Here is a 22,702-nt window from a genome sequence, read left to right as displayed (position 1 = left end):
GAATTTAAATATAATTTTAAACGGATTTTTCACCAAATACCAGTGAGTTTAAGCTTAATTCACCGTATACCACTAAAAACTTTGTAATACACCTTGTACCACTCAGTTACGGTACATTAACACGAAATGTCTTTTTCCTTAACTGTCGTTAGTATGCCGTTTGAGGGAATTTACCAATTTGCCATATACCACTACTGTGAAAAGTTATTTCACCATATACCACTATATAAAACTTATTTCACCACTTACCCATTATTTTGTAACGGTAATATTTTTAAAAAAATAACCCTTGCACACTTGTAACGGCTACTTTGTTTATATAAATGTAGTGTTTGAGGGAGATACTTATCAAGTCACACTTCTAAAAGCTAGAGTTAAAATGTAAACAAACTTTCATTGCTAAAAGTAATATGCAAGTTGAATTGGTAGTTGTTTGTCTTCAAAAAATTTATGGCTACATGATTTTGCAACGGTTGTAGTACATTTTCTTGAAATGTAATAAACAAGTTTGTTGCAAAACAACTAAGTGCTTAACATTTTGTCCAAAAAAAACCTGACACAAGTTTGAAATGTTTTCCCCAAAAAATTATACATAATTTATGGCAGCTTCAAGGATTCTAACTGTCAGTCTTTCTCTTCCTCCCTCTTCCTTTGCCTTGCTGTGAACTGGATGCTGCATTTTCTGCTTGTTTTGCTGCTTCCTTTCTTGCCTTACAGGATTTTGCATTGTGTCCCAACTCCTTGCAAAGACTGCACTTGTTGTTCTTGTGCCTCTTTCCTTTTCTTGCTTCATGAGGTGCTCTCCTTCTCTGCTTAGCTGGTCTGCCTGCAGCTCTTTTGACAGTTGGAGTCAACCTTATTGATGGCGTCAGTTTGATGTATAGGGGCAAATTGGTAAATTCCCTCAAACGGCAGACTAACGGAAGTTAAGGAAAAAGGCATTTCGTGTTAATGTACGGTAACTGAGTGGTACAAGGTGTATTACAAAGGTTTTGGTGGTATACGGTGAATTAAACTTAAACTCAGTGGTATTTGGTAAAAAATCCGAATTTTAAATAAGTTATAATTTTATTTGTATCAATCAAATATAAATCTTAGTTTTATCAAATTAAAAAAATCATTATAATTATTCTTAGGGATATTCATATTTATTAATTACTTTAGTATGATATTAAGGGTTTAGGGTTTAGGGTTAAGGGTTTATTGATCAATCAATCATATTGTATGTTATTAAGTTCTAAATTATGATATTTGATTGATTAATCGATAATATACTTATTCACCATCATTATACTTTACTTATCAGCTTATCAATAATCCACGATACTTTATACAAGTATGTAATTATAGTTTCACAATATAGACTAAGTATTCCTTTTCTGATCATCGATCAATAACATATGTATGTTATTAAGCTATCATATTTGATTGATAATTAATCGATAATATACTTATTCACCATCATTATACTTTACTTATCAGCTTATCAATAATCCACGATACTTTATACAAGTATGTAATTATAGTTTCACAATATAGACTAAGTATTCCTTTTCTGATCATCGATCAATAACATATGTATGTTATTAAGCTATCATATTTGATTGATAATTAATCGATAATATACTTATTCACCATCATTATACTTTACTTATCAGCTTATCAATAATCCACGATACTTTATATAAGTATATAATTTAGTTTCACAGTATAGACTAAGTATTCCTTTTTCTATCATCGACCAATAATATAGGTATGCTATTAAGTTATCATATTTGATTGATAATCAACCAATAATATACTTAATCACCATAATTATACTTTACTTATCAACTTATCAAAAATCCACAATACTTTATACAAGTATGTAATTATAGTTTCACAATATAGACTAACTATTCATTTTCCTATCATAGATCAATAATATAGGTATGTTATTAAGTTATCATATTTGATTGATAATTAACTAATAATATACATATTCACCATCATTATACTTTACTTATCAGCTTATCAAAAATTCACGATACTTTATATAAGAATGTAATTATAGTTTAATATAGACCAAGTGTATTAACGTATATTATAATTCTTTAATTAGAGATCTATCACATACCTATTTTTCACAATACCCTATAAAAATTTATAGTTATATACTTTGTCCATTGCTCCATTTCTTATTCACATATTATCGACAATCTTCAATTCATAACTTTTTATCAATTTACTATTTTAAAACTTCTTTGATATATGGGTGTAATTCAAAATAAATTTTTGGATTTAATAAAATATCATAATTCGTAATTAGGAATTATCATAATTTTTTTTGTATATCTTATAGGTACATAATATATTGTAATAAAATTTGTTAATCAATTTATCTTTTTCTTAAATAATAAAAATTATATCTCCATAGTTTTAGATCTTAACTTTGAATTTTATATACTCCGTAATTTTTTTTTTGGTAGTCTAATTTATATAATATATAACCTTATCTTTTGTAAGTGTTTTTTTTTTTTAATTTTACTCTAATAATTGCCGTTTTTTAATCTAAGTATGTATACCATGTAGATCGAGCATGACTTGGATATATATCAAATTATATTTTTTTTGAGGGGTCATATCAATTAATATAACCATCCTTATCAAACAAAAATATAGGAATTTGCTAACAACTTTTTTTACTATGTTAATTTTCATTAATACTACAGTAAATGAGTAAATGTAACAGTTTCCCTTTTCAATTTTTTTTGTTAATAATTTTTAGTTTATATTATTAAATGAATAAATACATATATATATTCATAATGAATGTTGTATATAGTTTTTTTTTTTTGAAAGAAGTATGCTGTATATAGTATATATTTTTTATATTTCTTAAAATATTATATATTTTTTTGTTTTTTCTAAAATAACAATAAATTTATACTCGTATTGTCTAAAATAATTTAATTAATATTTTACATTTCCCAAAATTTAATCTTTTTTTTGCAACTTTCCCAAAATAATCCTTTTTTTTATTTTTTTTGAATAGCTTCCCAAAATTATCATATACTAACATGAATTTTTTTAAAAAAATAATACATCAGACTATTTTCGTCAAATATAAAAATAAAAATAGTTTGATAATATATACATATATATTTTATTTTAAAATCTAATATTGTACTTTTTCAAAAACATAAAAAAAATCTATTACTGTATTATTTAGTGAAATAACGTACAATCTTCTTTATGTTTAAAAAAAATACAAAAAAGTACATTCTTCATTACTTATAATGTATAATGTACTAATAGTATACTCTAGCATTATACCTATATATGGCTATATTTACTCTGTATTATTGAAATCACACCTAAAAAGGAGTAAAGTGTAATGATTAGGGGTGAGCAAGACCGGGTACCCGGTCATATTTGTAATACCCGGATCCGGAACCGGTTATAACCGGGTCCCAAGAATTGGAACTGGTCCCGGAACCGGTTAATACCGGATCCAAATTTTTTGGAACTGGTCCCGGACCCGGTAGGAACCGGTTCCAAAACCGGGTACCCGGTATTATTCAACGTAGTAAAATACTGTTTTTTTCTTTATAATTGTTATATAATATATTATTATATATAATGGAATTTTGCAGGCTAGTTATATTAACATAATAATATCCCTAAATTAGTTTTGGAGGCTAGCAAAATACAAATATTTCAAAATACAAATATTACAAACTAATAAGCCAAAAAGTACCAATTCAACAACCTAAAATATCAGTACAACAAACTTCAACAATGCTGCAAAGTCCAAACATCCAAACATAACCAAAACAACTACTTAAATAAAAGTTCAGAAAAAAAAAAGGGAAGAAAAGGAAGGGCAGCAACAGGCAGCAGCTGAGCACACCATCAGCAGGCAGCAGCTGAGCACACCATCAGCCAGCAACAAGACCAGCAGCAAGTCAGCAACCATCTAAGCAACGGAGAAAGACAGCATACAGCAGACAACAAAGCAAAGAGGCAGCAGCCAACAAGGAAGCACAAATTCCCTATAAACAAAAGCCAAAATGTCCTTAGAATATTTGTCATTTGATATCTTTTCATACAATATAATTAAGAATACAATTATACAAACCTTTGTCACATCAATTATTTCCAACAAATTCATTAACTTGTGTGATGCCAGTGTCACTACCATCCAATTCTAAAAAAAACAGTAAACAATATAAGTAATAAACTTAGAGAAATAAAATAGATAAATATACAAAATAATAGAAGTATTAGTGTATTACCTTCTTCATATTTTTGAACATCCTCAAGGAAGCGCTCAATATCAATGCATACATTTGACGCCCTTAACCAATCTTGAGTACAAACTAAAACTTCCACCATATTTGGCCCCAAACTACTACGAAATTGATCAAGTATGCGACCCGATGTACTAAATGCGGATTCACTAGAAACCGTAGAAATTGGTATAGCCAAAATGTCCTTAGCCAATGTTGACAATACTTTGTATTTGTCACTTTTTTCTTTCCACCAACCCAAAATATCAAACATTTCCCCTTCAACCCTTCTCTCCCGAGCTTCTTCAAGATAATAATCCAATTCACTTTTTTCAACAATAAAATCACTTTCTTCCTCATCAAAATCATCATAAAACTTTTTCATTTGCTCACTATTTGAAGAGCTCAAGTTTTCAGAACCATTATCCACATTGGCAACATTAATATTACGATTATTCTTGGAAGAGGAAGAAGCAATAATAGCATCATAATGGTTAAATAACTTCTGAACATTGTCATACAAATTGTCACAAATAACATCGACTTTGGCAAAGTCGTTAGGATAAAGTTTTTTAAAAGAATACTTCAAAAACCTAAGCTTATATCGAGGATCTAAAACAACCGCAACTAACATCATGATATTAGTTTTACCGAGATCCCCATAATACTTATCAAACTTTTCCCTCATTTGTCTACCCATAATACGAATATCCATATTTGTAGAGTTTTCCCATTCTATCAAACAACTTAACACCTCCAAAACCTCGTGAAAATACAAGTTTGTAGTAACATATAAACTACCCGACATTTTCTTTGTAGACTCATAAAATAATTTCAAACACAAAGACAACACTTTAGCATTTACCCAATCTTCTTGTGTAGGTACTCCATCCTTGAGTTCCCTACTAAAATCAGGATCATCTTCCGCAAACCTATTAAAAGCTTTTTCAAATTTCAATGCGGTTTCAAGCATGAGAAAGGTAGAATTCCATCTAGTTGCCACATCAAGACAAACTGAACCTTTACAAGAAACTTTAACCAACATAGAAGAGTGTGCAAACAATTTAGCTCTAGAAGGTGAACTCCTCACATATCTAACAGCAGCACGAATTCGAGCAATCGAAGACTTCACACTAGATAAACCATCTTTCACAATCAAATTTAGAACATGACAAGCACATCTCATATGAAAAAATGAACCCTCCAAAACAAGTTTATCATGAAAATGTGTTTTCAAATATCCAACCGCCACATCATTTGAACTAGCATTATCAACAGTTAAAGAAAACAATCGATCCTCAATCTCCCATTTAAGAATACATGCCTCCACAACTTTTCCAATTTCCTTACCTTTATGACTATCCATTAATTGAAAATTTAAAATTCTTTTATGCAACTTCCAATCATCATCAATAAAATGAGCAGTCAAACAAAGATAATTAAAATTTTGAATGGAGGTCCAACAATCAGTTGTTAGTGACACTCTCGATTTCAAACACCCAATTAATTTCTTTAATTTTCCACTTTCACAAACAAATATATTCTTCACATCTCTTGCAACTGTAAAACGTGAAGGTATATGAAATTGAGGTACAACAACACTACAAAAATACCTAAAACCTTCACGCTCAACAATAGAAAATGGTTGTTCATCAACAATAACCATTCTTGCCAAACCAAGTCTACAAGCAGTTTCATCAAATTTCCAATTAGAGACTATAGTAGCATCAGATTCAGGAGACTTGTAAACAGAAATGAGTTTTTGCTTTTTGTCTACATTTGGAGGGTATTTTGAACATGCACCAAGGTGTTTCTTTAATGAAGAAGTTCCATTATTAGTATTACCTGTTAGCATTTTCTCACAATATTTGCATTTGACTTGAACAATTTTTTTGGTTACTGGATCTCTAAAATCCCAAAAATGGTTCCAGTATTCAGACTTCCTCTTGTCACCAACCTTGGTTGATTTGGTTGTTGCATTCTCGTTTCCAACCTCACTTTCATCATCCATAGGGACTGACGAATTGTCGGTATTGCTCATAGTTCTGAAATAGGAACAAATTAAACTTTAATAAGACATAAACATTACACAAAGTGAGAGTGATTATATGCATTACACAAATACATACAACAGTCAGAACTGATATTGTCTCACTCACATAAACACAAAGAAAGAAAGGAGAGACAATATGCACAGATCCTAGTACATCATCTTCATGAAGAATACAAAAAGGAATTGGAACTTAATAAAGAAAAAATGGTAATTAATCTTATGAAAAGAAGGTTCCTTTAGTTGTTGAAACACTTTCTCCTCTATAAAAACCTTTTAAACAAGCAGAATTCTACATAGAAATCCAACTGTAGTTCCTGCACATGCATCACCATCTACATCTTTCTCCACAACTACAAATTTCAGAAAAGACCAGCTCAATAAAACAAGAAATAGCTTAAACCCATAAACTAAATCAATTCATGAAACTTGACACCAACACAACAGCAATGCAAAGAAGCAGAACAACATCAATACATTAAACCTTGAGACTAAACAGATCAAGACACTTGACACAATGACAACATCACAACATATCAAAGTAAAACCTAGAAACTGAAAGATCAGTAATTCAATAGATTACGCAATAAAAATGCCTAAAAAATAGCAAAATAAACAGAATAAAAACCATTAAACTTGCGAAATCTGAGAATAAACGATTAAACCCATTAAAGTATTAAACCCCACGATTCTTCTTCGATAATATGATTTTTATAAAAAAAAAAACATAAGTTAAAACGAAAGGGAAGAAGCACAATCAACACAATCGAGTTTATATTCACCCAAAATACTAGAGAATTCAAGGGAAGGAACAAATCTGAATGTTTAACTAATTTGTACTTGTAATTTGTAATTTTATCATGATTCAAACTCATCTTTAATAGTAATTTTCATAATTAACACTATTCATGATTAAAACCCTAAAAATTAGCTTTCGTTTTTCAGATCTAAACCGAATAAATACATAATCGCAAATTCGCAATTGATAATTTGATATGCAAAGTTTAAAAATTACCTTTGGAGGAATTAAGAAGTGAACGCTCGACGGTGAACGGTGGTCGACAGTCAAGAGGAGAGCGAGAGTGTGAGAGTGGTGAGTACCACTGTAGCAGAGAAGCAGAGTAGGGTGAGAAAGTGAGAACTGAGAAGTGAGTGTCTGAAGTCAAGAGGATAGAATAGGGTTTTTTTTTTTTTTGCTTTATATACTTAGGGTAAAATCTGGAATATTGGGCTAGGTTGGGCCATAATTGTTGGGTTTTTTAAAAAAACAAAAAAAATTTTTATAACTAAATCAGTACCGGTTCCGGGTACCCGGATTGTCTGGATCCGGGACCGGGTACCCGGAACTGGAATTGGTTTAAACCGGGTACCCAGTGGGTACCGGGTCCGAAATTTTAGGACCCGGTCCCGGAACCGGTTACAACCGGGTCCGACATTTTGGACCCGGTCCCGGAACCGGTGGGACCAGTTCCGGGTCCGGACCCGGCGGATCCTAACCGGTTCCGGGTCCGGTACCGGGTACCCTGGGTCTTTGCTCACCCCTAGTAATGATTTACATTTTAGAATGAGACAAGACAAGAGTAAAATAAGGATTATCTATTAAAACAAAAAAAAAAAAAAAAAAAAAAAAAAAAAAGGAAATCCAAAAGGAACCACTTTACGTCCTTTTTTTAAAAAAAAAATCATTTTCATTCTCTGGAATCATCTTCAACCTTCTTCCATCTTCTCTGCTTTCATCCTCCACCATTATCTTCATATTTGAACAATTCTTTAACCTGAAATTGCTTAAAAATTGCTTTAAAATAAAACAAATCCCTTACATTCATAGATCTACCGAAGAAAACTCAAGTAACCAAGATACGAAATTGGTTCGCAGAGTCCGGCGACCTGAGTCGCGACCACCGGCGAACTGAGTCGCGTTTGTACCGTGTTCCGGTACGAACGACTCAGGTCGCTATTCGCAGCAACGTACCGCGAACCTTGTAACATTGCTCCATCCAAACCATTCAGGACTTCTCTGTTGCTCTCCATGTCCCTGTTAGTGATGATTTAGGGACCTACCTAGGCTTTCCCTTAACTTACAAGAGACCTTCTGTCTCTCAACTTACTTATATCACTAATAACCTCTCAAAGAAGCTCTCTGCTTGGAAGACCTCAAACCTATCTAAGGCTGATAGAACCATCTTGATTAAAGCTTCCCTTGCTGCCATTCCCAAGTATTCTATGCAGGTCATTGCCCTCCATAAGAAAATTTGCTCAAAGATTGATCAAATCTGCACTAGGTTCTTTTGGGGCTCTACCCCAAATACCAGGAAAACTCCCCTCATTGCCTGGAACAAGCTTTGTGGCCCTGTCCATAAAGGGGGGTTGGGTTTTAGAGATAGCTACCTCAACAACCTGGCTTTAATGGCCAAGCTATGCTGGAAAATCCACAGCTCTGACAATCTGGCCACCACCATCATTAGGGAGAAGTATTGCAATAGGAGTACCCCTAGACCCTTCAAATATGGGTCTGATATTTGGAAGGACATGGGGAAAGGTTGGAATACTTATGCCCACTTCACCCAATGGTGCATTGGAAAAGGAGACTAGTGCTCCCTTTGGCTTGATGACTGGACTGGCATGGGCTCTCTTAGGAAGCTTATTGCTGGACCTCTTCAACCTGACCAACACCACCACCAAAAGGTGGACTCAATTTTGGGGACTGATGGATGGACTCTTTCCAACCTTTAGGATCAGATCCCCCCTCACATTCTCTCCACCATCTCTTCTACCCCTATCCTCAACCATACTGAGGATTTCCCATTCTGTTCTGTGGGTAAAGGTAACCATTTTGATACCTCTGCTGCTAATTTGCATCTCTGGGACCAAGCTTATTCTAGTAATAGAGGAATCTTTCTTACTGATGCCATCTGGAATATAGATGTCAAACCCTCTGTTAAATTCTTTTCTATGGGCCTGTGCTTGGCAAAGCCTGCCTACCTCTGCTGTGCTCCACTCTAGGAACATTATCCCTTCCGGCCATTGCCCTTTCTGTCCCCATATTGATGCCATCCTCCATGTTCTTAGGGATTGCCCTAGAGCTTCAGAGATCTGGTCTACCATCCCTTGCCCTCAAAATTTCTTCTCTGACCTTTTCTATCTTTGGTTCCCTAACAACATTAAGGACTCCAGAAAATCTTTGTTTCTTGATCAGAAATGGAACTGTCTCTTTACCCTTATCTGTTGGAAAATCTGGTTAAAAAAGAATAAATGGGTGTTTAGCAAAATTAACTTGCCAATTGATCTGGTGGCACTCCTTAAAGTGGATGATATATGAGGCAACCTATCTGAGTTATGAGAAACCCACTAAGACCATGGTGTATATCCCTCCTGTTATTGATTCTGCTCTGTGTATTATTGTGGATGCCTCCTTTAATCCTGTTAGAAAATCTGCAGGAATGGCTGGTGTGTGCAGAAAGGAGTCTGGATAAAGGGATTTGCTATTCATGTGAAAGTCACCAGCTCTGCCATGGCTGAATGTCTAGCAATCTTGCTTGCTTTATAGTGGTGCCATACAAGGAACTGGGAAAATATCTCCATTCTGTTAGATTGTCAAAGATGTACTATCAGCATCAATTGTTGCTATGCCCCCCGATGATTTGTTTCAATTTACAAATATCTGCAGGGACTTAAGACAAAGCCTGAACCGATGCAAGGTGGTGTACGTGTCAAGGAGGAGTATCCAGGAGATAGACCAGATGGCCAGGGCAACCAGGTTGTTGGGTCTTGCAGCTCAGTGAATTGGGGTTTTTAGCCCAGAAGTGTTTCTTTGTAAAGCTACTTTATTAACCCCATCCCCTAATTTGGAGCAGAACTTCTTTTCTACTAATGTAGCTACTATTAGTCCTAATGGGAACTATTTGGGTGCTGAGTCACCGCATTTTGACCCTCCGTAGTGGGGTGTAACTTTGTACTGGAGCTGTTTTAGACAGCGTTTGAATTTTAATATGTCTGCTCCTTCCAATAAAAAAAAATAAAAAACATCTTTTTAAGGTAGATTCAATGTACAGTAGGACGTAGTAAGTAGTAATTCGGAAACAATGCAAGTACTTCTATAGACGGAAGCTTATTTATCACTGCATATATACACTTGCCCATTAGAAGAATAAGATAACTCCTAGCTAGTATACATACAACTTGTATACATACAATGCTGTAATTGTGTACAAGGAGCTATAGTCAATAATAATTTGCGATTTGAGGCGACAAATGCAATTGGGGTAACTAACTCGTATGCAAACTAGAAAATGTAAAACTTGGGGTGACTAAACTCGTATGCAACCAAGAGGACACATTCTGTCATAGCATATTGATAAGGTGAAAGACAGGGCAAATTTAAATATATAATAATGTACTCATGTGTATATTTTGCATATAAAGGTATGTGATGGTAAGCTTTAACAAAAAGCAAGATTTAATTCAGTATCCTATCTATACTATTCCAAAGTTGTGCATGATGAAGACTCACCCAATAATTAAAAACAAGGGAAATCATCAGACATACTCCAAACTATTCAATTTCTGTTCCTTTCCTCAGCGGTCATATATAGTTATATACTGCCTCTATCCCCTGTACAAGCCCTCCTACTTGATTTTGGTTGTCCATCGTATAATTGTCGACTGTCTACCTGCATCATCGAAATCCTCTTCCTCTCGGTCTCCATGTAAATACACCCAAAGTCTTCGCTGTCTATCAAATCTTACACAAGGATCACGTTCATAGTGCAAACGATCAAGACCTCCACTCACAACTTGACCCATCTGTTCATCTGAAATACCCTCCACCAGATACTGCGAGTCTCTGACAAGAACAGCAACATCTCCTCTGATGCCAATTCCACCAGGCAATCTAGCAGCCGCGTCTCTCACAATAGTAAGAATTGTAATACTTGCAGGACGATCACATTTGAGTAAATTATGGTCTCTTGCTCTAGATGATATCTTCTCTCCACATTTTCTTACTGGTGCAACACTAGATTTTCTCCCATCAGCTGCTGTATATGCATACGCCCAGTCAGGAATCATGTATCGAACCCTTTCCTCAGCACGAAAATATGCTCTGATTTCACCTATGCAGGGCTTAATTGTAGGAGAGCAGCCCTTTCCTTTTAGATGCCTTGAAAATCTTTCCTTAAAATTGATCTTACATAAACTCATAGACAATGGAGGAGGTGGGAGATTAGCGCGCTGTTTAAGGGCATTCAGATTGATTTCAAACCAATCAGCAAAACAATCAACCATTTTAACCAGCATATTCTTTGGCAGACCCCAAATTTTAGGTGCACAAGCAGTAAAACCATCATCCTGCTCTGATGTTAAACAAGGTATTGGACCAACCCAACGCCAGCCTTTTTGCGATTTATCATAAATAGCTAGCTTCCTCCACCTTTTTGCTCCATAAGGCGGTGAATCAGACGAAAATACCCTTAAAGTCCCTCTTATCAAGTCCTCAAGTTGAGCTTCAACTTGCAGAATTCGACTGTCTCCTGGTCTTAATCTGACCTGCTCAACAATTTCATCCATCGAAAGACCTTGATGATCAATGCTCGGAAAATTCGCTTTGCTGTCATCATTTCCTGCAAACTTATCACAACTTAAAGAACCATTGCTACTAGGAGCAACAAGGGCCAAGCGTACAGCAGACATAAGATGAATGATCGTAAACGAAAACTGTCTGTGAACTGTCGGAGTAATCAGATCCCCTCCATTATCTTCGACCTCGTTTCGACACTTCCTATACAGCATCTTACTAGTCCTTTCACAATCATCAACTTTATTACCATCATCACAGGAAGTTCCTAAATGTGTTGAACCACAATATGAACAACCCAACTCAATTTTCCTCATCTGTTTCCTCCTTCTAAATGCATTCAAACTGTTTGATAAAAGTTCACAATCATCATTCCTTAAACAATCCAGTTTTCTTCCAACTCCCTTAATACCCCTGAAATTTCTTCCATGTTTTACAACAAAATCACTCTCAAAATCGCCATTAATCGACGAAAAAGAAACATCATTAGCCATCCTCAAAAGGGTTTCTGCTGCATAACCCACTTCGAATGTGAAATTCTTAGAGCAGCTTGTTTGATTAACAAATTCATCTTCTGAAGTAAAATTATTAAAATTACTAGTTTCAGTTAACACCTGAATATGAGAGGAAATTTCAGAAGTTTGAATTTGGGTTTCTTCATTGCATTGTTCTCCTATCATTTTGTAATTTGAATCCACAAAAATCCCTGCAAAAACAAGAGCAAAGATTAAGAGAATATAAAAAAGATGGTAAAAATTACATAGAATGAAAATCTAGATTACCAGTTAAGTCAAAATGAATGAGAATTTAAGGAAATGTGAGGTTTGTATATTCAAAAATTTTGATCGCATAAAAAAATTGTAAACCCCTTCTTGAATTTGTGTTGAATAAAAATGAATGAATGATGATATTGAAATGGTTAAGCGAGAATAATATTTTTACTTGACGAGGGAAAAGAAACAAGACCCCGCCTTAGGGCTCAAGGGTTCTCATGCTCAAGAGTCTAGACTAGAATACAGATTTTAATTTTAATTTTTTTTTTGACAAAAATACTTGCGTGGACATGGTCCACAATAATATTATTGTGGACCCGAGATTTATACACACGCAACTGACATTATATTGAACATAATGACCCTTATTTTTAACATAGTAACCTTATTTTTAACATAGTAACCTTAAATAAAAGTTGTATAACGTGTAATACTATTGTGAACTTGAAGTACGACGTTATGACCCTAATTTTAATACAGTGACCTATATTATTTATATTGACCTTATAAAATATTTCATTAAAAAAATTAACCTCTTATAGCCTATATATTACCAAAATGACTTTTATTTTCAACATAGTGACCTTCATTTTATTATAGGGACTTTTTTTTATTAATAAAATAACCATAGTTTCATTAATGTTAGAGGTCCATAATAAATTAGTGTGAACCAGGTCCATTTAAGTCTTTGTATTTTTTTGAAACAGACTAGAATTAAGAATTTATTACTCGTACTCTATATTCGACTTTAAGTAGAGTGTACTTGTGTAAATGAACGAGATATACAAATATATCTCGTACTCTATATTCGACTTTAAGTAGAGTGTACTTGTGTAAATGAACGAGATATACAAATATATTATTATAAGGAATGATATACTCCGTATTAAGAATGATATAAGAGTTATTATAGTATTATATTTTATTTGTTCGAAATGATTATTGAACAATAGGTAGTTATTGAATGGTTTTGGAGGATAACAACGTTGAACGTAGAGATGACAATCGTGTCATGTCGTGGATTGGAGAACCTCAACACTAACTCGACCCATTTAATATATACGTCGTGTCATGTTGACCACTTTAATTAAGCGTGTCAAAAACCCATGACACTAATCCACATTTTCATGTCTGTTTCATGTCGTGTTATATGAAGAATTATTACTCTCATGCAATAAGTTAATAAAAAAAATTCTATAAATCATTGGGATTTTTTTTTTCAGTCGAGGTTAGGTCGTGTCAATTCATGTTGGGAATCTCAACACTAACCTGACTTGTTTAATTAAACGAGTGCATAGTAACTATAGTATTTCATGTCACACTACAAAAAAAAGAGTGCATTAACGATGAGAAATACTGTTGTAAATCCGTCGTAAAAGACCATTTATAACAAGATTTCCCGTTGAGAGGCCGTCCTGGAAGGGGGCCATCATAGAACATTTTTCCCACTAGCATAGAACGGTGAAATGAAATGGAGGATAGAGAACGTTAATTTGGGTGTTTATTATAAACAAGTTCAATGATATACGTAGTATTTGGATTGGAATTTAAGTAAGGAAAGGTTTTATATCAAGCCTAGAATCATGACATTAAAAGCCTTATACATAGAACGGGCTTTAAGTCCATCAGTTATAGGTTGCATTATTGGGCATTTATTTTGTAATGTCAAGTTTTTTGGTATGTGCCTAAATAGTATGAGTGTTTTGTGCATTTTGATGAGCATTAGTTTGCTCTGGGTTTGAGTCTCATTATCTTCGAGCCTTAAGTGTATGGCTACTAGCCATCCCTACAAGGACAAAAGTAGACGAAAATATAGTGGATCTCTTTATAATATCATGTCTCTGTATGATATCCATATTGCTTCCATCTAGTTATGAATCCAGTCTTCAATAAGTTTACACGGAATTAGGAGTAATTGTATACACACGAGTACACGACTAAGCTAAGGATACAACGGGCTGAGGCAACCAAGTAGATGGTTTACAGTATCAAGAGTATTCAAGCTAAAAGCACATCAATGCATCAGGTGAAGCCTTAGGAGTATGTATGGTTGCTGCTTAAGGAAGGAGCAGTGGTATAGCCCAGTGAAAGAGTCGTGTGTGTTCTAGTCAATCTCGGTAGCATTGAGATCCTAGAATCCCTGAGATCAATGAGATAGTTCATGCAATGACTTATCTCAAACCTATACATTTTTTGAGTGCAAACAATCTTAGTTTTGGAATTCATCAAACCTGATGATACACTGTTGCAATACAGAAATCACTACTATATGCAAAGAGGCGGAGTAACATATAAGCAAAACAAGGCTCAACATATAAGCAGTATACAGCGCCAAGTTGCCAATATTAAAGAGGAAGCTACATCTACATGACGTGGGTGGTAGGCGTGTACATCTTATAAAACACTGGACCTCCCCCTTCATCAACCTAAGTTAGACCCTCTTGCATTGCAGAGCAAATTTGAGTGTCGGATATATTTTCCCGCCCAATTGTACAATAGCATATTCAAAAGGTAAGTAGATGTTCTGAACTTCTAAACAGGCCTATATGTTCACAACCCAAGCAAGTCCAAATTCAGCCAGTTGCTGTCTTTTTGCCCATTAGCCCGCAACATATCCGTTAACCTCTGCCAACGAAATTCCTTGTTGAAGGCTTACCTCTACGACCTCAAGTTTTACTACCACTCTTTCTCTCAGGAACAGCATTTGTCTCAATTCCAGGCTCTGATTTCTGATTTTTGTGAATGATCTTCAACGCCAATGATTTCAGAGGCATGGTTATATCTAATGGCTGAAGAACCTCCTGCAACTCATGCCACTCAAGATCTTCAAAATCACCATCCTCGTAGACAACTCTGTACCAGCCGGTTTCTTTATCAAATTCAGTCACTTTACCCAGATAATATTTATGATCAAACAATTTTTGCACTTTTCTTCCCTCCAGCCATTCACCAAAACCTGTATTTCTCGGCTTACTGACATCAGAAGCAGATTTGTTGAGTCTTACTGTCGTTAGAATGCCTTGATTTATATTCCCATCCTCCGCAGTTAAATTAGGGACACCATTAATCACAACTGCTGGTTCTCCAGGCAACTCATATATGCCAGCTGACAGAGACTCTAAGTTGCAATCAAATGTTCCTTCCATTAACGAAAATAATTCAAAGACTAAAATGAAACTACAACACGTAGCATACACAATTAACAGAGTAACCAACGAGGCAACGGAGAATTCTGAGGGGTGTTTGCTTTGTATTGTTACACTTCAGAGTTTGCACAAGATTTTGAATCAGACAGACTGCGACAGGTGCAAGAAACAATAAGTCAGCAGAAGTCGAATCAGACTGTCTCATAAATATAATGCATCAACTATCAAGGAAGAAAAGCAAGAGTAAAGGGGAGGGGAAATGTGATGGGAGGGAATATAGCAAAGAGGAAAATAATAGGACAATGCAGATAATAATTTTAATGGACTACAATCAAGAAAACACGGTAACATAAGCTTCTAATTTGAGAAACAAATATGTGAGCACAATTATTTTTTAGCTTCTGAGAAAGAGGGTACAAGAACAGAGGATATATGGTTTCTGGGTTTTTGAATGTATTTTTTAGTACTATTATTTGGTTGTTTGGTAAAAAAAAATTTTACATATTTGGTTATCGATTGTGACTCACCAGTCGAAAATTCCTGGGTCCGCCACTGCCCATACTAAGACATTAGGAGAGTTAAATCACAATTTTACCCCAACTTTAAATTCCTATTAAACAAACCAGCTCAAACTCAGAAGACTCAAGGTGTCCCTTATGAAAATATGTACTACGTACTTAGAGAGTTAGAGTAATGAAAATTCGACTCGTAAATAAGGAAGTCTAAAACCAAGCATCCAAACAGCTGAATCATGGAACAGGCATAAAACAAAGTTGGTGGTGTTATTTTGGTCAGACAAGGAATTCAAACATCTAAGACGGGTGAAACTAAGGGTACTATTTAGCTCCCTAAAATTGAAAGATCTGGTCTCGTCCATTCTAGTATGATCTATAATGGTAGCAAACCATACAAGATACAATAACAATACCAAAGCCTTAATCCTGAAGTACCATGTACATATGATTCAAGAAAAACAGATAATAAGCCCCTACTGAATAACCCTTTAACACTCAACAAGTAACCACACTAAACCTGTAACACCGACCGAATAACCCATACGCCATATCACACTAATGAAGTAACCTCATGATACCTGAGCCCACATTGTGAATTTCAATCCATCTTCTTCTGTCCGGAATGAAATGGTGAAATGACTGAAATTGTGATATAAATTTCAATCAAATAGGGTAATCATATCATTTGGTCTGGACTTTTAAATAGATGAATGGTGAATTTGAGCCACCCAAAACCACCCCCAATCCCACAAAACCGCCCTACACCCAGATTCTACCTCCAAACCCACCACAAACAACCAAGAAAAATCTCTTACCCATAAACCCTAAAATTCGGAAAATAAATAAAAATATATAAATCATAAGGAAAAATGAAAGCAAACCTTTTCAGACATCAATTATGCTTTACATGACCGAATTAGAGCATCCCCTCGAATTTGGAATTTAAAACTGAAATGTAAGCAAGGTGACGATGGTGTTAGAGACCGTTTGGAAAAGAGGGAGGGAGAACGAAAGACCGAAGAAGCGAGGGGTGGTGAATTGGGTTATTGGTAAAGTTAGTGGCGGATTAAAAAAAAACGGATTTTTCACTAAATACCACCGAGTTTAAGTTTAATTCACCATGTACCACCAAAAACTTTGTAATACATCTTGTACCACTTAGTTACTGTACATTAACACGAAATGCCTTTTTCCTTAACTGCCGTTAGTCTGCCGTTTGAGGGAATTTACCAATTTGCCCTTATACATCAAACTGGCGCCATCAATAGGGTTGACTCCAACTGTCAAAAGAGTTGCGGGCAGACCAGCTAAGCAGAGAAGGAGAGCACCTCATGAAGCAAGAAAAGGAAAGAGGCACAAGAACAACAAGTGCAGTCTTTGCAAGGAGTTGGGACACAATGCAAAAACCTGTAAGGCAAGAAAGGAAGCAGCAAAACAAGCAGAAAATGCAGCATCCAGTTCACAGCAAGGCAAAGGAAGAGGGAGGAAGAGAAAGGCTGATAGTTAGAATTCTTGAAGCTGCCATAAATTATGTATAATTTTTTGGGGAAAACATTTCAAACTTGTGTCAGGTTTTTTTTGGACAAAATGTTAAGAACTTAGTTATTTTGCAACAAACTTGTTTATTACAACCATTGCAAAATCATGTAGCCATAAATTTTTTGAAGACAAACGGCTACCAATTCAACTTGCATATTACTTTTAGCAATGAAAGTTTGTTTACATTTTAACTCTAGCTTTTAGAAGTGTGACTTGATAAGTATCTCCCTCAAACACTACATTTATATAAACAAAGTATTCGTTACAAGTGTGCAAGGGTTATTTTTTTAAAAAAATATTACGGTTACAAAATAATGGGTAAGTGGTGAAATAACTTTTAAATAGTGGTATATGGTGAAATAACTTTTCACAGTAGTGGTATATGGCAAATTGGTAAATTCCCTCAAACGGCAGACTAACGGCAGTTAAGGAAAAAGACATTTCGTGTTAATGTACAGTAACTGAGTGGTACAAGGTGTATTACAAAGTTTTTGGTGGTATACGGTGAATTAAGCTTAATTGCTTAAACTCAGTGGTATTTGGTAAAAAATCCGAAAAAAAAATATTTATCATGAGATTCGAACTCACAGCAACAAAAATATACATTAGATGTCGTACCATCTCACCCATATATTAATCATGTTTTAATTTTCGACTCATAAATATATAAGTATATGGATTGGATGGAAAATTAACTATTGTTATAAATTTTAGTTATATAATTATTTTGATAATAATTATGTCTTTATTTTCATTATATTATAAATTTCATACAAAAAATATGTCTATATAATTTTTTTTACAAGAGCATGTTTATATAATTAGTCAATAGTTGTTCCATAATAATTTATTCAAAGGTTTAATGAGACATTATTATAAATTATATACAAATAATGAATAAATAAATAAATAATAAAGAATGAACATATCTATTCAATTACAAGTGTTAAAAAAAATTAATCCGGAATATCGCTCGGGCCACACACTAGTGAAGTTTTAATTGTGCTCATGAGCTATTTGGCTCTTCTACACCCTTATATGGTCCCCACATACAATATGACATGACAACCTTTAATTGGTTGGTGGAATGGGCCTCAAATTCCACTAAAGTTGAAAATTCATTTGAATTTCAAATACATTTTAGATTTAACCTTAACTTTAAATTTCAAATTTTGTGTCATTTTCAATGCTACTTTTATTTATTTATTTATTTATTTATATTTTTTTAAAAAAATTGTTCATTTCTTGAGCCATGGAATGTTATTCTCTTCCCTTGGTTTCTTCAGCCATTTCGCCTTGTGATTTTCATACCCCCAAATCTCCCTCTACGGACATTATAATATAATACGTATAATTATACCGTAGAGATAGACTTAGGCGTATTACCCGCCGGGTGATTACGCAAGGCTACTCAAACTTATTAAATAAACCAATACTTTGCAGCGGAAACTTCAATACTCTTCTTTACTAATAATAACCATAAATAGTAACCAATGTCATGATTACTCAAAATTAAATACAAGACCAAATATTCCTAATTTAGTTGAAATCAATCTCGGGATTCCCGTGCATCAATTATTGACTTCACCTGAAAATAAGCAACACTGCTTACCATTACGGTAAATAGGGCGAACCAAAACAAATAAGAAGTATGAGATAGCAAAATATGCTAAGTACAATAAGTGCAAGATAATTAAACTCAATTTATTTGCAAACATGCTTTTGAAATCAATTCCAAAAATTAATCCAATAATTCTAAACTCATGATTCAAAACCGATTAATTCTCAATATTCCAATATCAATAATCAATAAAACTAATACCAATTATTTTAAAACCAATTCCTCATATTAAAACCAATTCCTCTCCCAAGTGTGCACACCCCCTAAGCTAGTCTCCTTATTTTACAAGGCTATTATTAAGGAAAGACCCGGTCATACAAAGTCCAAGGCCTTATCAATAAACCAAATCCGCATAGTGGGATTACCCAACATGCTTATAAAGCATAAATAATAAATAATGGGAGCACATAGGGTACACAGAGGAGGTATGTTGCCGAAGCAGAGAACTTGCTTATAAGCTCCCAACCAAACAGAATGCTTTCATTTAGCTTCAAGGTCAATCAGGCAAAGGATTCTTGCTTCCTGGAATCGATTCGATATCGATGGGGAGGAATCAGCTTTGATGAATAAGCCAATGGAGTTGCCTACCTTCCGAAGGATTTGGTAGTTGTGAAGTTCAATTGGGAGTTCCGGGAGAGTAATCCAAACAGGAACAGAGGTGATTTTCGCCTTTGAAGCTACAAAGCCCGCTTTCCATGGCCGAACATGGATTAAGAATTTACCAATAAACCAAGGGCCTCCCGATAAAATTCTGCTCTGCTCTTGGGACGAAGGTAGACTTAACACATAAAAACCCCTGCCAAGGGATTGAATAGCTGCATCCGGTTGGAAGTTCCAGAGGGAAGAGAGTTTTGATTTTAAGTAATCAAAGGATAAGGATTTACCAATTATCTTAAAGATAATAGCGTGAAGCCACGGAGACACAAGAGCGTTGATTGAATCAGCAGGAATGGGAATGACAATGTCATCCTTAGAGATGGAAGTCACGGATGGAGGCGAACATAGGGAAGGGAAGTCAGCAGGGTTAATGGTAATAGGTTGGGAAGCAAGGAGGGTTTCGGAGAACGATTTTACAGGTATTGAAGGTGGGGGGTCTGGCGGTTTGGTTGGAGGTGGGAGGGAGGGGAGAACGAGCGGCTGTACCGGCGGCGGAGCTGGACCTTTGTCTGTAGCCAGGATACTACCTATATATACTACCTAAAATCTCTCTCTCACTTTCTCTCTCTAACATCTCTCTACTCAATCCACAAAAGATGTTAGTTCTCCATGTTTTAATGTATTTTGTTAGCTTGAATTTAACTATTATGATATTAAGCATGTCAGATTTGTGGCAAAATAAGGTTATAATATTGTGTGTGAGAAAGTATTACTCCGTTATAATTAGTCTACCCAATTGAACAATTCCGAACATATTTCAACTAATATCTTCAAAGTTAAAACTTATATAAACATTCACCAAATTGAAATTGTCTTGTCAAAAAAAAAAAAAAAAAAAGAAATTGTCTTGACTTATCCCAAATCAATCCATCTATATACTACATACGATAGCTATTTATACATCCAATTGCTACCCGATTTGAAGTAAAATCGATAAAATGTTTTATTAATCCGATTACTCCATAATAACTAACAAGATTAAACTCTATGCAATTGTCAACAGCAAACTACGTACACTGTTTGTTGCATAGTCCAAAGTGATTTTGGAGGGAATTGTAATGTCCAGAAATAGTCATCATTTATCAAGTTATATTAACTACTTCGTATATAATATTGATTCGATCTACTCGTTTAGGTCGTTTCTCACTCGTTTCGTTTGAATCAAAAAGTCATGTTGAAAATGTAGGTTGCCTGACTTCTTTCAGTACACATAACACATTACGACACAACTGCTTTTGTAACATATCATTTATTAATGTCTTATAGATTATTAGTTAACTAATACTTGTATAAGAAAGATTATTAATACTCCCGTATTTTATGGTGATTGGACAAACTGTGGTCATCGATAAAATCCAAAAACCCCAGTTGGTGCATGTTGTCATGCTGTGCTACCTAGTTTGTGTCTTGTATTACTGAATAATTGTCTTTATTAATTTGTTATTGTACTATAGTAACCTTTTTATTTTCTCATCAATGTGTTAGATTAGTACTTCCTCTGTTTTTTTTTACTTTGGATCTGTTTCTTTTATCACGCTTGCCAATGTAAAACTTTAACGGTCAATAACTTTAATTCTCCATAATTAAAAAATATAAAAGTTATACATTATGATAGTACTTATTAAAACGAATTCAAAATGATCCAACATAAATATGTTTTTCCTTACATATTATTCACAAAACACGGTCAAAGGAGGGGCGGTGAATAGTGTAAAAGTTAAAGCGGGTCAAGTAAAAAAGAACGGAGGAAGTATATAGTAACCTTTTTATTTTCTCATCTGGAGAAGTCAACATCTTTATTAATAACAATATTTCTATAGATTATAAATTTGCTACTTTGATAGATTATAAATTTGCACTAGATTAATATTATCACAATGTCATATCACTTGATGTCTGACTCTCATAGAAAAAAGTTGTTTTTCAAGAAAAGTATAGTAATTTTCCGCACAAAAATTTTGAGATTTATTTTTGTTTAATTTACAAAACCTTTCATGAATTTTTTTTATCCATTAGGATTTCAGTAATTTATTTTGGCAAAAGCTAACAAACGCCTCGGGACGTTGTATAAGATATATAAAAGTAGAAATTGTGGTAAAGTAAAATGTATTTCAAGTCTACAATAAGAAGTAAACAATAAGATCGAAAGGTTGATCTTATGACAATGGAAAGGACGATGTGTCGTGAAGCAAATTCACCGACTTGAAAACGAAATTCCGGTGCAACCGAGGTGCACAATTGCATTCACCAGCATGTTCCCTAAGGTTAACACACCACTTCCACACAAAGACACTTTTGGGTGAAAGGTTGGAGCCGAGTAACTTATGCCCAATATAGAATATGTGTTTAAGCTTGTGTTTAAAGGTTATGTTCAAGTGTATTATGATTTTCCAACCATGAAATATATAATGAAAGGGATAATCAAGAGTTGAAGAATCCAAAGGGACAAAGCTCTTAATTAGAAGGGAAAAAAAACATAGTAACAACCCCTTAAACCTCCCATTAATTGGGAATTAAGAGAAAGTTACAAAAAGAAAGGGAAGAGAAAGAGTTGGAAC

The 22,702-nt window shown here is 34.4% G+C and overlaps 1 protein-coding gene across 1 annotated transcript; it reads right to left on the bottom strand.

Annotated features, from left to right (window-relative positions):
• Window positions 1-14,855: 14,855 nt before the first annotated feature.
• On the bottom strand, window positions 14,856-17,395 carry LOC110715235 (dirigent protein 17-like). Its single transcript, XM_021893804.1, has 2 exons — window positions 17,209-17,395; window positions 14,856-15,962 (listed from the first exon to the last, which is right to left on the bottom strand). Exon 2 carries the CDS (start codon window positions 15,810-15,812, stop codon window positions 15,333-15,335), a length of 480 nt encoding a protein of 159 aa, XP_021749496.1. The 5' UTR covers window positions 15,813-15,962; window positions 17,209-17,395; the 3' UTR covers window positions 14,856-15,332.
• Window positions 17,396-22,702: the final 5,307 nt, after the last annotated feature.

This window comes from Chenopodium quinoa, unplaced genomic scaffold (genome assembly GCF_001683475.1).
Source record: "Chenopodium quinoa cultivar QQ74 unplaced genomic scaffold, ASM168347v1, whole genome shotgun sequence".
Classification (NCBI taxonomy): domain Eukaryota; kingdom Viridiplantae; phylum Streptophyta; class Magnoliopsida; order Caryophyllales; family Amaranthaceae; genus Chenopodium; species Chenopodium quinoa.
Note: the sequence above shows the minus strand (reverse complement) of the source record. Positions and strands in the feature narration are given on the sequence as shown.

Coding starts and splice junctions, on each gene's coding strand:
- LOC110715235 (XM_021893804.1), bottom strand. CDS start 15,812: ATGGAAGGAACATTTGATTGCAACTTAGAGTCTCTGTCAGCTGGCATA.